At 37.3% G+C, this 13,924-nt stretch overlaps 1 protein-coding gene across 4 annotated transcripts in view; it reads right to left on the reverse strand.

Annotated features, from left to right (window-relative positions):
- The window catches only part of LOC105497495 (diaphanous related formin 2), a 919,069-nt gene that overhangs the window by 864,720 nt on the left and 40,425 nt on the right, over positions 1 to 13,924 (reverse strand). For 3 of the 4 annotated variants that reach the window (XM_071089283.1, XM_071089281.1, XM_071089282.1), the window contains exon 2: positions 1,458 to 1,490. The exons of the other annotated variant lie outside the window; for it this stretch is intronic. In XM_071089283.1, the coding sequence (XP_070945384.1) occupies positions 1,458 to 1,490 (33 nt within the window). The remainder of the gene's footprint in view (positions 1 to 1,457; positions 1,491 to 13,924) is intronic. 4 annotated transcript variants of the gene reach the window in all.

The following is a 13,924-nucleotide window of genomic DNA, read 5'->3' on the forward strand; positions in this document are numbered from 1 at the left end:
AAAGTAATTTGAGTATATGGTTGCTGACAAAGAGATTATATAAATCATAGTATTTTAGAGCTGAGAAGAAACTTGAAAAATAATCTAAACCAATCCCCTCATTTCCCAGAGAAGGTGACTTTCCTAAATCCACCAGTCCCTGGTTCCTATCCCAGTCTTCACATTAACTTAAGATTCATTTCTTCTAATTCATCTTGAACTACATTTTCACATTTTCTTTTAACTTTTTGAGGGAAATTGTTGGTTTAGTTATATAGCATATCTTCAAACAACTCAAGAAAAAAGTAATCCAAAATAAGCTGAAGATATATTCAATAGTCAAATTTCACTAAAAATATGGTGGACATGAAAGCATTTAAATATGCAACTGACCATTAAATCAACATATCTCTTCTCTTTCCCTTCATATCACTTAATATTTACTTTTCCAGTACTAGCCTTTTTACAGAGTAGCATTAATAACATATATATTTGATCTTCCACTGTGTCTTTCACTTTTTCTAGAAAATTAGCTTTTGATTTCAGCTTTTGATTATACCTTGGTAAGAAAATGTAGTTGGCCAGGCGCAGTGGCTCACGCCTGTAATCCCAGCACTTTGGGAAGCTGAGGTGGGTGGATCATGAGGTCAGGAGCTTGAGACCAGTCTGGCTAAGATGGTGAAACCCTGTCTCTACTAAAAATACAAAATTTGCCGGGTTTGGTGGCGGGTACCTGTAATCCCAGTTACTTGGGAGGGTGAGGCAAGGGAATTGCTTGAACCAGGGAGGTGGAGGTTGCAGTGAGCCGAGATCGAGCCACTGCACTCCAGCCTGGGTGACGGGGCAAGACTCCGTCTCAAAAAAAAAAAAAAAAAAAAAAAAAAAAAGACAATGTAGTTAAGCCACATACCTTCATCTCCTTTGAGCACTATCACTACTTTACATTATTTGTAAATAGGTAATTTCACATAGGAAAAAAAATTGTCAATGCTTAAAATACCATTTTTTACAGTTTTGAGCCCATAACTTTTAACAAGATATACTGACAAATTCAGCTTTAAAATATTGGTTTTTAAATTTAGTAGCACACATCTGACCAACATAGTGAACTTAATTTCCTTTCTAATGGAAATTAATTTCCTCCAATATTAATGTTTAATATATTCACAATTTATTTGGCCATCAAAAAAGGAAGCATCTGTGTTTTCCAGAGTTTAGATTCACATGGAGATTTTAGAAAACTTTTGGTTAAGGTAAATATCAGGATGATGATATGAAAATTCTGTTGGGATCTCATATAATTGTTTATGTTAATATTCGAAAAGGAAGTCATTGAATTGACAATTACTCCATTCTACTATACTTTATAAATATCCAGACATTTCATATCTTACATATATCAACGCTTTTATGTCCACCCATTTTAATAAAAAGGCAACATGCATAAGTAATGTAATAACATGCTAAGACCACCTTACCACATCATCTGCCAAAGTTTTTATTTGAATGTTCTATTAAAACCAAAAAGAAACAAACAAAAAAACCAATCAGATAAGAGAAATTCATAAATCAAACAATAAAATAATTTAATAATTTTCATTTTTATTAACTGTAAACAGTCAAAAAGAATCAGAAAGTTCAAACATATAAACAACATATTCTTTAAAGAAAAAAACTTTTTAATGATTAAAAATGAAGGTTTGGCAAAGGTGTATATATTTGTTTTCAAATATGGCTCCCAAGGTCCCAAATCAGATCCAGATCAGACATCACTACCACAGTGCTGAAATGTGAGAAAAGATACCACAAAATCATAAGCCCTTGCATGTTATATAGAAGTTTGGAAATGAATCCTCAAGTTAAGATACCTAAATTTAAAAAACAACAACATGTACAATAGGAAAAATGTCACATTTAACAAGAATGAAATATAATGAAACAGCTTGGCCTAAGAACTGCGTTACTCCTGATGGATATTTAAAGGACACTTTTATAAATATGCTAAATAAAATTGAACTTATTTTTTAAAAACTATCCTTATAAATAAATTAGAAATATTTTCAAAATATTCTAAATAAAATTGAACTTATTTGAACATAAAATTGAATATATATGAGCAACGTTATTTGAGGAATTTGAGTACAGCAATACTAAAGCAATACCTAACAATGTAGTTATCTTCCAGGATTCACGGAATAGTTCAAGACCTTACAATAATGTATGATGAGCATGAAATATAGTTTTTATTATAAATATGTTGAGGTGCCAATTGGGGTGTGATTACGAAAGAACCAGATTTTTTTTAATTGTCTGTTAGAAATTGAATTTAATGTTCTGCCAGATCCTATACATTTACTTCTTACAACAGAAGCTGAATAATGTGTATCAACTTGGTCATGCACGCTAAAAAACATAGGGTCTTCTCACTGTGGGGAGGATTCCATTATGAGTTTTAAGTAAATGAAAATTGCTTGGATCTCAGAAAATTGTCTTCAAATACCACTAACCCAATGCTGTTAAAGACCATCCTCCCCACATCAGCTGGGGCAAATATAGTATTCTATGTATAACTCTTTTTTTTTTTCTACTTTTAATCCACTGATTCCCTCAGGGATCTAAACTTCTAATCTCTATACCATGTCTTCATCACATCCTGCTGACACAAACCCCAATCAATCTTTACTGCCTAGGAAAAAAGTAGGAATTTTTTTTTTTTTTTTTGAGACGGAGTCTCACTCTGTCGCCCAGGCTGGAGTGCAGTGGCCGGAATTCAGAGACGGAGTTTCACCGTGTTAGCCAGGATGGTCTCGATCTCCTGACCTCGTGATCCGCCCGTCTCAGCCTCCCAAAGTGCTAGGATTACAGGCTTGAGCCACCACGCCCGGCCAAAAAAGTGGGAATTATTTATATCAGAACTGAAACCACTTTAAGAAGGATAAATTCACCCTGCAACTCTCTTACCAGGTATTTTCTCCTTAATTTTTCTAGTGGGTTGTAGAAAACTGTTTTAAACACAATGGCCAATTTCATGATTTCCTGCAATACCAAATCGGAGAGAAAATGATAAAGTATCAAAAGTACCTCAACTAACCCTGCTACCATCCCTATGTGTGCTTGTCCACCTGGGTTTTTGAGACAGATTATACAGTTCTTCATGCAACTACTGCTTTCCTTCTCTTCCCATCTTTTGGGGTTATAAACTCCAGGCTGGAAACCCATCTATATCTCCAAAGCAAGAATGTAAATGAAGGGAAAATACTTTTTGCTTTAGTCAAATTATCTAAGTTAAGGTACACATATGTCTAAAATGTTTCAAATCTGTATCTCAATTGAATACATGTTGACAGTTTAATCATGGGAGACAGACACAAGAAAAAAAGCATTGCTAGCAATATTTTCACTTGGTCCTATGGGATGAGACTGAAGTCTTCTCTTCCCCTCAGTACTCTTCTTTGGAATTAACATACTTTTTGTCTATAGTAAACCACAGAGTATAGAGGTAGAAACTATTGGAGTTAGATGGAATTTGAGATTATCTAGTCAAAGTCTCTCATTTTACAAACAAGAGGGTAACGTTTGTTAGTGGCTCCACCTGCATTCCACTTGTCTAGGTTTAAGATTTCCACATCATGTTCTTCTTCCTCTCCTTCATTTCCAATAGCCAAGCAGCTATCCAGTCCCATGATAATCATTCTGCAGTCTGCAAAGATGTGGTTCAAGCCACATCAGCTCTTAACTAAATTTCTGTAGTGACTTCCTAATCTATCTCCTTGCTTCCACCTTTGCTCTCCTGCAGTTAATTTTGAACACAGCTGACAAAGTGATACTGTGAAAACTGAAGTTACATCATGTCACTCCTTGGCTCAACACTTTCCAAGGGCTATATTTTCCCTCCTAGTGCAAGTCAAAGTCATTACAATGACCTACAAGGCCCTACTGATTTGTACACTCTCCATATCCCTCTGACCTCATCTCCTACTACCCTCCCTTCATTCCCCCAGCTCCAGTCACACTGACCACCTCACAGCTCCCCAATGAGGCAATAAGCCACATGCACTGGCTCTTCTCTCTGCCTGGAATGCTCTTTTTCCATGGTCCATATGGATTACTCCCTCATCCTGCTTTCAAGGTTTTGCTCAGTGAGGCCTACCCAGGCCATCCTATTTCAAATGGAAACATCTGCCTCCCTCCACACATTCCTGGCACTCCTGAACGAGATTTAGCACATTCTAACATAGTCTATAATTATTTACTTCATTATCATTATCTTGGTCTGCTTTTCCAACAAAAAATATAAGCTCCACAAGGACAGGGATTTTTGCCCATCTGGTTTAGGGATGTAACCCTAATGCCTAAAGCAGTGTTTGGCACATTGAGGCTCAATAAAGAGTATGAATGACTATCATACTCCCTCCTGTTCATAAATACTCAATGCCTCCCGATGACCTATAAAGATGAATATCCTTAATATGGAATTCAAAGGCCTGTATGTTTCAGCCCTAGGCTACCTTCTACTTCTTCCCTTATGACCCCTATTCTACAGAAAACAAAAATTAAAATCCTCTTCCCAATGCATACTCCCATGATGTCCTGTTTGTGCCCCTACTGTTCCCTTTGATTGGGAATGCCCATTTTGCTATATACCATTTCTAATTCTAAAGCTTCCCTTGAATTGAAAGTTTAGTTGTTAATAAACCAAATGTGGACCCCTGGTCAAAAATAATACTGGAGAAGGAGTATGCTTTGTTTTATTCTTAAAGAATTTTTTTTTTTTTTCCTAACAGGAAACAAGAATGATAGAGTACCCCAAGGCACATAGGAAATTATACTTATGTAAAAAATTATCCTAACTACTTGTGATAGAGAAACATAAAGAAAAACACCCCGCTCCTGATTTCTTGATTTATAAATTTCATTCAACCAGAGTGGATATCCTGTATAACCACATACATTTAATACGAATATTTTCTCAGATTTCCCTCATGTAAAAATCTGCTTTCATAAATATAATAATACTATTTAAAGCTCTTCGTTATAGCTGTTAAGAAAAAAGAACAAATATGGTCTATCAAAAAGGAAAAATTTTAAGCAGATATGAAGAGGCTGAATTTCAGAAGGGGTAATTTTTAGTCATTGTACACTAAACATGTATCAAAATCATTGTATAAGTTACGATTAAATGATCTGCAAACAAAATTAAAGCATTTCTGCCTCACAGTTTTTTTTTGAGATGGAGTCTAGCTCTGCCGCCCAGGCTGCAGTGCAGTGGCGCAATTTCGGCTCACTGCAAGGTCTGCCTCCCGGGTTCAAGTGATTCTTCTGCCTCAGTCTCCTGAGTAGCTGGGACTACAGGCGCCCGCCACCACGCCCGGCTAATTTTTTGTATTTTTAGTAGAGACGGGGTTTCACCGTGTTAGCCAGGATGGTCTCGATCTCCTGACCTCATGATCCGCCCGCCTCGGCCTCCCAAAGTGCTGGGATTACAGGCGTGAGCCACCACGCCCGGCCGTCTGCCACACAATTATCTTTCTATATTAGTCAAAAAAGAAAGGTATAAAAGGACTTGAGAATAACAACAGAAACACCAAAAAACTTTTTTTCATTTATAATGATGCTCTTCCAGAACAAGCTCTCAAAATTCATTTATGTGGATGGGTGAATCTCTCTCACACCACATGCAAGTAAACATGGATTTTTCACTCCTTTGTACAAACACTACAGAGCTACTATGGAGTTAAAAAATTCAGAAACAAAAATGACCCCCCCAAAAATCTTTATTAGAGTCATACCCCTGAATTAAAAGCACTTATTAAAGTCATTTTCATAAGTTTTTATTATGCAAATCTAATGATCATGCTCATTACAATGAGGGCATATTGTACCAATAAGTATAGTGACCATATATTTTCATTAAAATCAACTCTGGAAAAGCAATAAGACTGTGCATTAGTCAAGCAATCAGAGTTTATTAAACTTCATTTATGATCAGCTATATTAAATATAACTTAGCACAGTATTATATGAATATTGTATACGTATAAAAGTATCACTCCAGAGTCTCAACCCCTTAAGACTAAGAGAAATGGCTGACTTACTTATAAATTCTAATGCTGAAGTTGTGATTGCAATGCAAGAGTCATTATTGTAAGAAAATTAAGTTTTAATTTTCTCAATCAGGCAGAAATTAACAAAAACAGCAAGATGTAAAGATTCAACTCTCTTATGGCTAATGTTACATGGTAATACAATGTTTTATAAACATCGTGAAATTGGACAACTAAATTGCATATAATTCAAAAGTCTCACCATCAACTCAAAAACGTATTCGCACTATTTGACTATTTTCTTCTCTTTTAAATAAAATGCATTAAGTTGGCCATTACAATAGAGATGAAGGGTCAACTCTTTACCTTCCTTAAGTTTCTTGAGTTCCACGAATGGCAGGTACAATAGGACACAAAAAACAACCTTCACTTCAGCTGAACAAATATTTAATCATCTACTATGTACCTGTTTGTCAGGCCTCTGAGCCCAAGCTAAGCCATTGCATCCCCTGTGACCTGCACGTATACACCCAGATGGCCTGAAGTAACTGAAGAATCACAAAACAAGTGAAAATGGCCTGTTCCTGCCTTAACTGATGACATTCCACCACAAAAAAAGTGAAAATGACCGGTCCTTGCCTTAACTGATGACATTACCTTGTGAAATTCCTTCTCCTGGCTCATCCTGGCTCATAAAGCTCCCCCACTGAGCACCTTGTGACCTCCTCTCCTGCCTGTCAGAGACCCCCCTTTGACTGTAATTTTCCTTTACCTACCCAAATCCTGTAAAATGACCCCACCCCTATCTCCCTTCACTGACTCTCTTTTCGGACTCAGTCCACCTGCACCCAGGTGAAATAAACAGCCTTGTTGCTCACACAAAGCCTGTTTGGTGGTCTTTTCACACGGACACGAGTGACACAAGTGAAACTGTTGAGTACTGGGCACTGGGAATACAGTGGTAAACAAGGTAAGCATGCTCTCTTCCTTTAAGGAGGTTACACTCTAGTTGAAGATCAGAAGAATGAAAGACCAACACAATATAAATCTTCTGAGAGCTCTGATATGGTAATACTCTGTTATAATCTCCATATGTTTTCCAAGTCAGAAAGGACCTTGAGAAAGGTAATCAATATCAACCAATGATTCAGGGTTTGATTTCTCTGATATCCCTGCCCAATCCCTATTCAGATAAGCAGCAGTCACAGAGGGAAGTAGTTACTATTCAAAGGCCTGCCTTCCAACTTTTCAGACCCTATACTCACTCCTGAACTTTAAAAGCCAGGAAGACCAATCCAAACAACTCAAGGCCAATCACCTGGTAACCAAGCTGAACATTCTGTTCAGGCATTCAAATGCTTTATTATAAAGATATTTTGTGTTAGTTAAGTACCTCTCAATTGTGTTTAAGTTCACCAAGAAAGCAACGTCTAATTTTATTTTTAGAACTAAGCTCAATGTACAGGTTTGAGTCTAAGATGACCTTTTAGAAAACAAATTTTCGCTTTTGCAATTACTGAACTATTTACTGTGTGTACTTAAAATTACTCCCAAACATTCTTTCATCTCCTTTCTAAAAGTAAGAGTCATTTTCAGATACCTACACTTCATCTTAGGCACTGTAGTCCTCTATCACCATTAGCACTTAAGAGTAGATGCTAGATCAAGTGGTGGTATGCCAGGCACTGGGGATTTAGAGAGATATGGCCCTGCCCTCGAAGCTCAAAAGCCTAGCAGTTGAGAAGATGAAGTTACAGATATGAAGTTCCAGTTCTGCACCTTACTCTGCCATTGTTAACATCTTGAACTGTCCATTTCATCATTTTAGTAGAGCAATATTTTTATATTTTTGTGACCATAAGCACACCATCTCAGAAGTACTGTCATTCAAAAGTCTCAAATTTTAACCCACCAGAGTTCTTTGCCATTGCAAATCAAAATTCATTCCACCATTTTTATGACAAGAAAAAAATCCTTTTGAGATTCTCTTCTCAAGATGCTCTTTCAATTTATAAAGAACAAAATATTTATCTAGAAGAAAACAAATATGACATCACAGTATAGGGTTTCAGTTTTCTTCACAATGCAAAGGCCTATGTTACTTCACTGGATAATTTTGACAAATCTGTCATAACAAGTTATGCTCAATCTTAAATGAATTGTCTTGCCGTAAAGCTGAATCTTGAACTGCCAGGAGGGGTGACTATGACATGGGAATCCAGTAGTCTCTCTGTGACAAACCTGATCAGCTTTGGGACTAAGGGTAAATGGTTCAGGAAATACGTCTGCCACTCAGGTCTTTAAGAATGTTCACACTAATGAATTGGTGGAAGTCACTTAGTGCCTGAATTAAGCAGAAACAATTGCAGCAATAATCCAGCTTTTAGAGTAGTAGTATCCTCTGCAGGTCTAGAAAGAATGTTTGTTTGCTTTATACTGTGAAAGGAAAATATCTTGGGCCTCTTCAAGCTGGGAACTGCCTCTCATTCTATTCAAAGTCATCCCTCTGCTCACAGAGACAGATGCATATTCTGATTGCTTCTTTTGAAAAGACTTATCAGAAACTCAAAAGAATGCAACCATCTGACTCTTACCTACCTGTGACCTGGAAGCCCCCAGTAGGGGGGCCTTACTTTGTGTTATCTCCACATTTCTGGATGGAACTAATGTACTTCTTATGTATTGACTGATGTCTCATGTCTCCCTAAAATGTATAAAAGCAAGCTGTGCACCGACCACCTTGGGCACACATCATCAGGACTTTCTGAGGCTGTCTCACAAGCGCATTGTCAACTTTGGGAAAATAAACTTTCTAAACTGAGACCTGTCTCAAAATTTGGGGGTTCACAATATTAAACCATTTCAAAAGGGAAAAAAAGTTGTATAGACATGAAAGTTCTTCTTTCTTAGTCTATGAATAAAAAGCAACAGAAATGAAAAAGCTAGCTTTAGCCAAATACAAAAATTTCAAAACCCAACACAGTACTTTGTACATAACAGATACTCTTAGATCAATGATTTAGCCAAGTAGTGCTCTATAATTAATAAACAGATTTTCACCTTCTCTGTGAAAAAACGACAAATTTCTCAACCAAACCTTAATCAAGCACCCATTTTATACCCAACACTTTATGGCACAGAGAAGTTTAAGGATTCTTCCCTTAAGGCATTTACAGTCTAACCAGGGAGTAAAAACTAACCATATAGGCTGGGTGTAGTGGCGCACACCTGTACCACCAGCACTTTGGGAGGCCAAGGCGGGTGGATCACCTGAGGTCAGGAGTTCGAGACCAGCCTGACCAACATGGTGAAACCCCCCTCTCTACTAAAAATACAAAAATTAGCCGGGTGTAGTGGTGGGCGCCTGTAATCCCAGCTACTTGGGAGGCTGAGGCAGGAGAATCGCTTGAACCCAGGAGGCAGAGGTTGCAGTGAGCTGAGATCATGCCACTGCACTCCAGCCTGGGTGACAGAGTGGGACTCTGTCAAACAAACAAACAAAAAAAAAAACTAACCATACAAAAACAAAAATAACTAAATGCTAAACTATGAGTTTCTCAGGTATGTAGTTTACTTTCTTCCAAGGCACAATCCTCCTGTCTTTTTTTTTTTTTTTTTTTTTTTTTTTTTTTTGAGACGGAGTCTCGCTCTGTCACCCAGGCTGGAGTGCAGTGGCGCAATCTCGGCTCACTGCATTCTCCGCCTCCCGGGTTCACACCATTCTCCTGCCTCAGCCTCCCTAGTAGCTGGGACTACAGGCGCCCGCCACCACGCCTGGCTAATTTTTGCATTTTTAGTAGAGACGGGGTTTCACGTGTTAACCAGGATGGTCTCGATCTCCTGACCTCATGATCCACCTGCCTCAAAGTGCTGGGATTACAGGCGTGAGCTCTCCTGTCTTATCTTGACAGCATTAACTGTTATCTGAAATGATATTGTTCACTTATTTACTTCTTTGTGCTCTTGTTTTATTTTTGTTTTTTTTTTTTTCTTTTGAGACGGAGTCTCCCTCTGTCGCCCAGGCTGGAGTGCAGTGGCGCGATCTCAGCTCACTGCAACCTCCACCTCCCAGGTTCAAGCAATTCCCTGCCTCAGCCTCCCAAGTAGCTGGGATACTGGCACCTGCCATCATGCCCGACTAATTTTTGTATTTTTAGTAGAGATGGGGTTTCACCATCTTGGCCAGGCTGGTCTCGAACTCCTGACCTCATGATCCATCCACCTCAGCCTCCCAAAGTGCTGGGATTATAGGTTGTCTTCTACTCTCTAGAAAATATATTCCGTAACAGTAGAGACCTTAACGGTCTTATTCACTTTCAGATCTCTGACACTTAGAACAGTAGCTGGCACATAATATCTGCTCGAATGTTGGTAAATAAATTCATTTAAGTACAATAAGAATCCAGAGAAGAAATAGATAAATATAGCTTCATTGAGAAACTACAAAGAATTGTGGCCTAATTGCTGGGGAGGATCTGAAGAGCCACAAAGAGAGAAAGAGGGAAGTCAGACAAAAGGAGCAGCATTAACATTTTACTTCAGGGAAGTTGAGGAGAACAGACATATGAAACAAATGGTTCAAGTACAAGGGGATTAAATTTTGAATATGTAGGGTGGATTAGAGGCAGTCTTGAAAACCACAAGGAATAGTCTAGACTAAACTGGAAAACCACTAGGGGTTCTTATGATTTTCTGATTTGAAGACACCATTCTCCTGCCTGGAGAAAATGGTATTTTAGAAAGCTGAATTTGGGTGGCACACGTGTACAATCTTTTATTTGAAACCTTTCAAGCCAAACACGTCTGGGAACTCAGCATGTTTCATGTTTTAAAAAGGAATATGCTAGGTGTATCATATCTTACAAAACACACTAAGCAGGATCTGGGGTAACACATTAACTCAAATGCATTCAAGTTTAAAAGGAAAACATGGATATTCCACAAAGCAGGATAAAGAGTACCTATACAATCTTAAGAAGATTGGGGTTTGTGGCCAAATGATAAGAGTCTGTTTTCAGAGCATTCATATTTTAGAATTTCAGAAAAGGGTTGTGAACCTGTAATATTTAGAATAAACTGAAGAAGGAATCAAAGGCTAAAAGGGCGGCTTGCAGAGAACAGCAAGTTGGGTCTATTCTAACTAACCAATAGTTACCATTTACTGAGCATTTATAGGCACTATGCTAAGAGCTTTAGATGCATTACCTCATTTAAATCCTCACAATAATCCTATGTACAAGAAGGTACTGTCCTGTTTTGCTCCTCAGGAAATCAAGGTTTATAGTCATTAAGTCATCTGCCTAAATCACAAAGATAATAAATTACACAGTCCAGATTAGCATTTAGGTCTGACTAGAACACGCGCTCTAGAACCTCTATCTGTATTCTGAAATCTGTGTGCAACACGCGCTCTAGAACCTCTATCTGTATTCTGAAATCTGTGTGCAACAGTCTTTATCAGTATAATAATACTGGTTAGAACTCCAGCTCTTTTTCAGTCTGGGCCTTTCCATGTGCTCTTTGTTCTGCTTACAGCACTCCCTCCATCCCACCTCACCTCTTTCTTAATCATCTGGCCATCTTCTACTCAACTGTTCTGCTCTCAGCTAAGGATACAGTTGATCCTGTTTTAGTCTCCCATGGTTCCTGAACTTCCCCTTCTGCAACACATTCCAATTATCAAATCCCAATTACCTATCAATATCAGTCTTCTGTGCAATACCATAAACTCAGTGTAGTAAGGACCAGGTTTTTCTCGATTCCCACTGTGTCCTCAGGTTTTTACACGATTTCTAGCACACAGTAAGTACTCAAACCTGTGATGATTGACAGAATTGGGGCTGGGGGAGGACAGAGACAGAGGAAGAGAGCGACAGAGAGAGAATGTGATCCAGTTGCAAGATGATAAAAACAGTCTAGGATGGGAGCAATAGAAATAGATAAGGCAGTTAGTATATATAATTTTGTTTAAAATTACGCTTGTTATTGAAGCAATGTAGCCAGACATATGATTGCTGTTTGTATTAAATAGAGTAATTTAAATATCTGTTGTTATGATTACTATCTTTATAACGCCAAAAGAACCTCTAAATGGCTATGATTATCCCTCTGGAGATACTTCACCTCACAATGACTTGCCATCTATCTACTTCAAGTAGCGTTTACAAATAACCACATCATTTAGTTTTCTGATGTAGCTGCAAAATTAATCTGACAAAACAAAATGATTCACTGCTTTAAAAATTCAAGAGTATAAATTGCCGAAAACTGAAAATTATACCTGAGTTGTGAACAAGGTATTATTAGAACATATTTTTTGTAGGAAAAAACACATAAAAGTCATAGAGTGATTTAAGTTAACTTCACTATTAGTACTTTTAACTGATAGTCTTGAATTTGCAAACAATCCCCCATTCAGGAATGTGTCATGTCTCAAAGTTCACTTGTATAGCAGTTGTTTAGCTCTTGGAACACATGTATCCAAAGGTGTAACCCATAAAAAAATCATTTCCAGAGTGAAAGTAGACAAACTTCTCCACATGGAAAACAAAAACAGCTCATTTACTCACACAGGAAGAACTTTACAAATCACTGAATATTATATCAAATATTTAAAGTGGAAAAGCTTAAGCAGAATGTGATTATATGGTGAACAAAAATAATTTTCAGAAAATTTAAAAAGTGTTTTTGGAAAAATTTAGTATTATAAATTATTCAATTTTATAAACTTCATTTTTCCCCCCCAATGGGCTTCAAATTCTATGCTGAGTAGTGGTAACTCTGAGAAAACTTTTTGTCTCGTAATGTTCCTTAAATAGTTTTTTACTTAGTTTTAATTTGGATAAGAGATTCTTTCTCAAGATAGTGACAGAAATTGTCAAAATAATAAATAACACATTGCAGGAAAATATCATTTATGTCACTGTTTTACAAATAATATCATAATGAATTAACAGGTAGTTTTAATTTTTTTTACCTTTTTATGATTTTGGGCAAAGCAACACTTGTATCTGTTTATGCTGATGGATCGCAAATTTCTTCTACTCTGTGTTTTTCACAATGGACTCTCCAATGTATTTAAATAATTGAAGTGGAGTAAGAGTTGCAAATAAATCAGCAACTATACTTAGCCCCTGAAGCCTAAGTATTCATCACTGATCAGTTGCAATATAGAAAAGATGAGCTGTATGTCCCTTTGCCTGAAAACTCACAAGCAACCCAAGCACTAACCCTTATAATGACCCTTATACACATACAGGTCAAAGCAAATTCTTCAGATTTTTCTTTTCTCTTTTAATTAATATCATGAATCACAGAGATTTTTAAGTCTAAAGATTTTGATGTAGAAAACATTTTTTTTCCTTTTCATCTAGATGTTAAGACAATAGTGATGTATTTTATATAATCAATATACAGATCACGGTTTACATAAACCCGTTAAATATGAAGTGGCTGTTAACCTTGCCTACAACTCTTTGACTTTGTTGATGCCAACAAAGGCTTCAAACCAGCAAAATGAAGCCCTTTCATAGGGGCTCCTGAAAACCAATGACAGATACATATTATATCTCTGCACATAAGACTCCTGCCATGTCAAATCTACCAATAACACTCAATGTGTATGAGAGGTCTTTGAAAACAGAGAAAGTCTGAATTATGAGGATAAATTTGAGACAGTCTAAACTTCTTTTAATAGCATTCATTCAAGTTTCTATTTTCCTCACTGCTGCATAATTTGGTTTTATAACAGTTTGCCCAATTAGGGACTGGGTAGGTTGAACTTAAATGTTACTATGGGCCGGGCGCGGTGGCTCAAGCCTGTAATCCCAGCACTTTGGGAGGCCGAGATGGGCGGATCATGAGGTCAGGAGATCGAGACCATCCTGGCTAACACGGTGAAA

This window comes from Macaca nemestrina, chromosome X, assembly GCF_043159975.1.
Source record: "Macaca nemestrina isolate mMacNem1 chromosome X, mMacNem.hap1, whole genome shotgun sequence".
NCBI classification, from domain to species: Eukaryota; Metazoa; Chordata; class Mammalia; order Primates; family Cercopithecidae; genus Macaca; species Macaca nemestrina.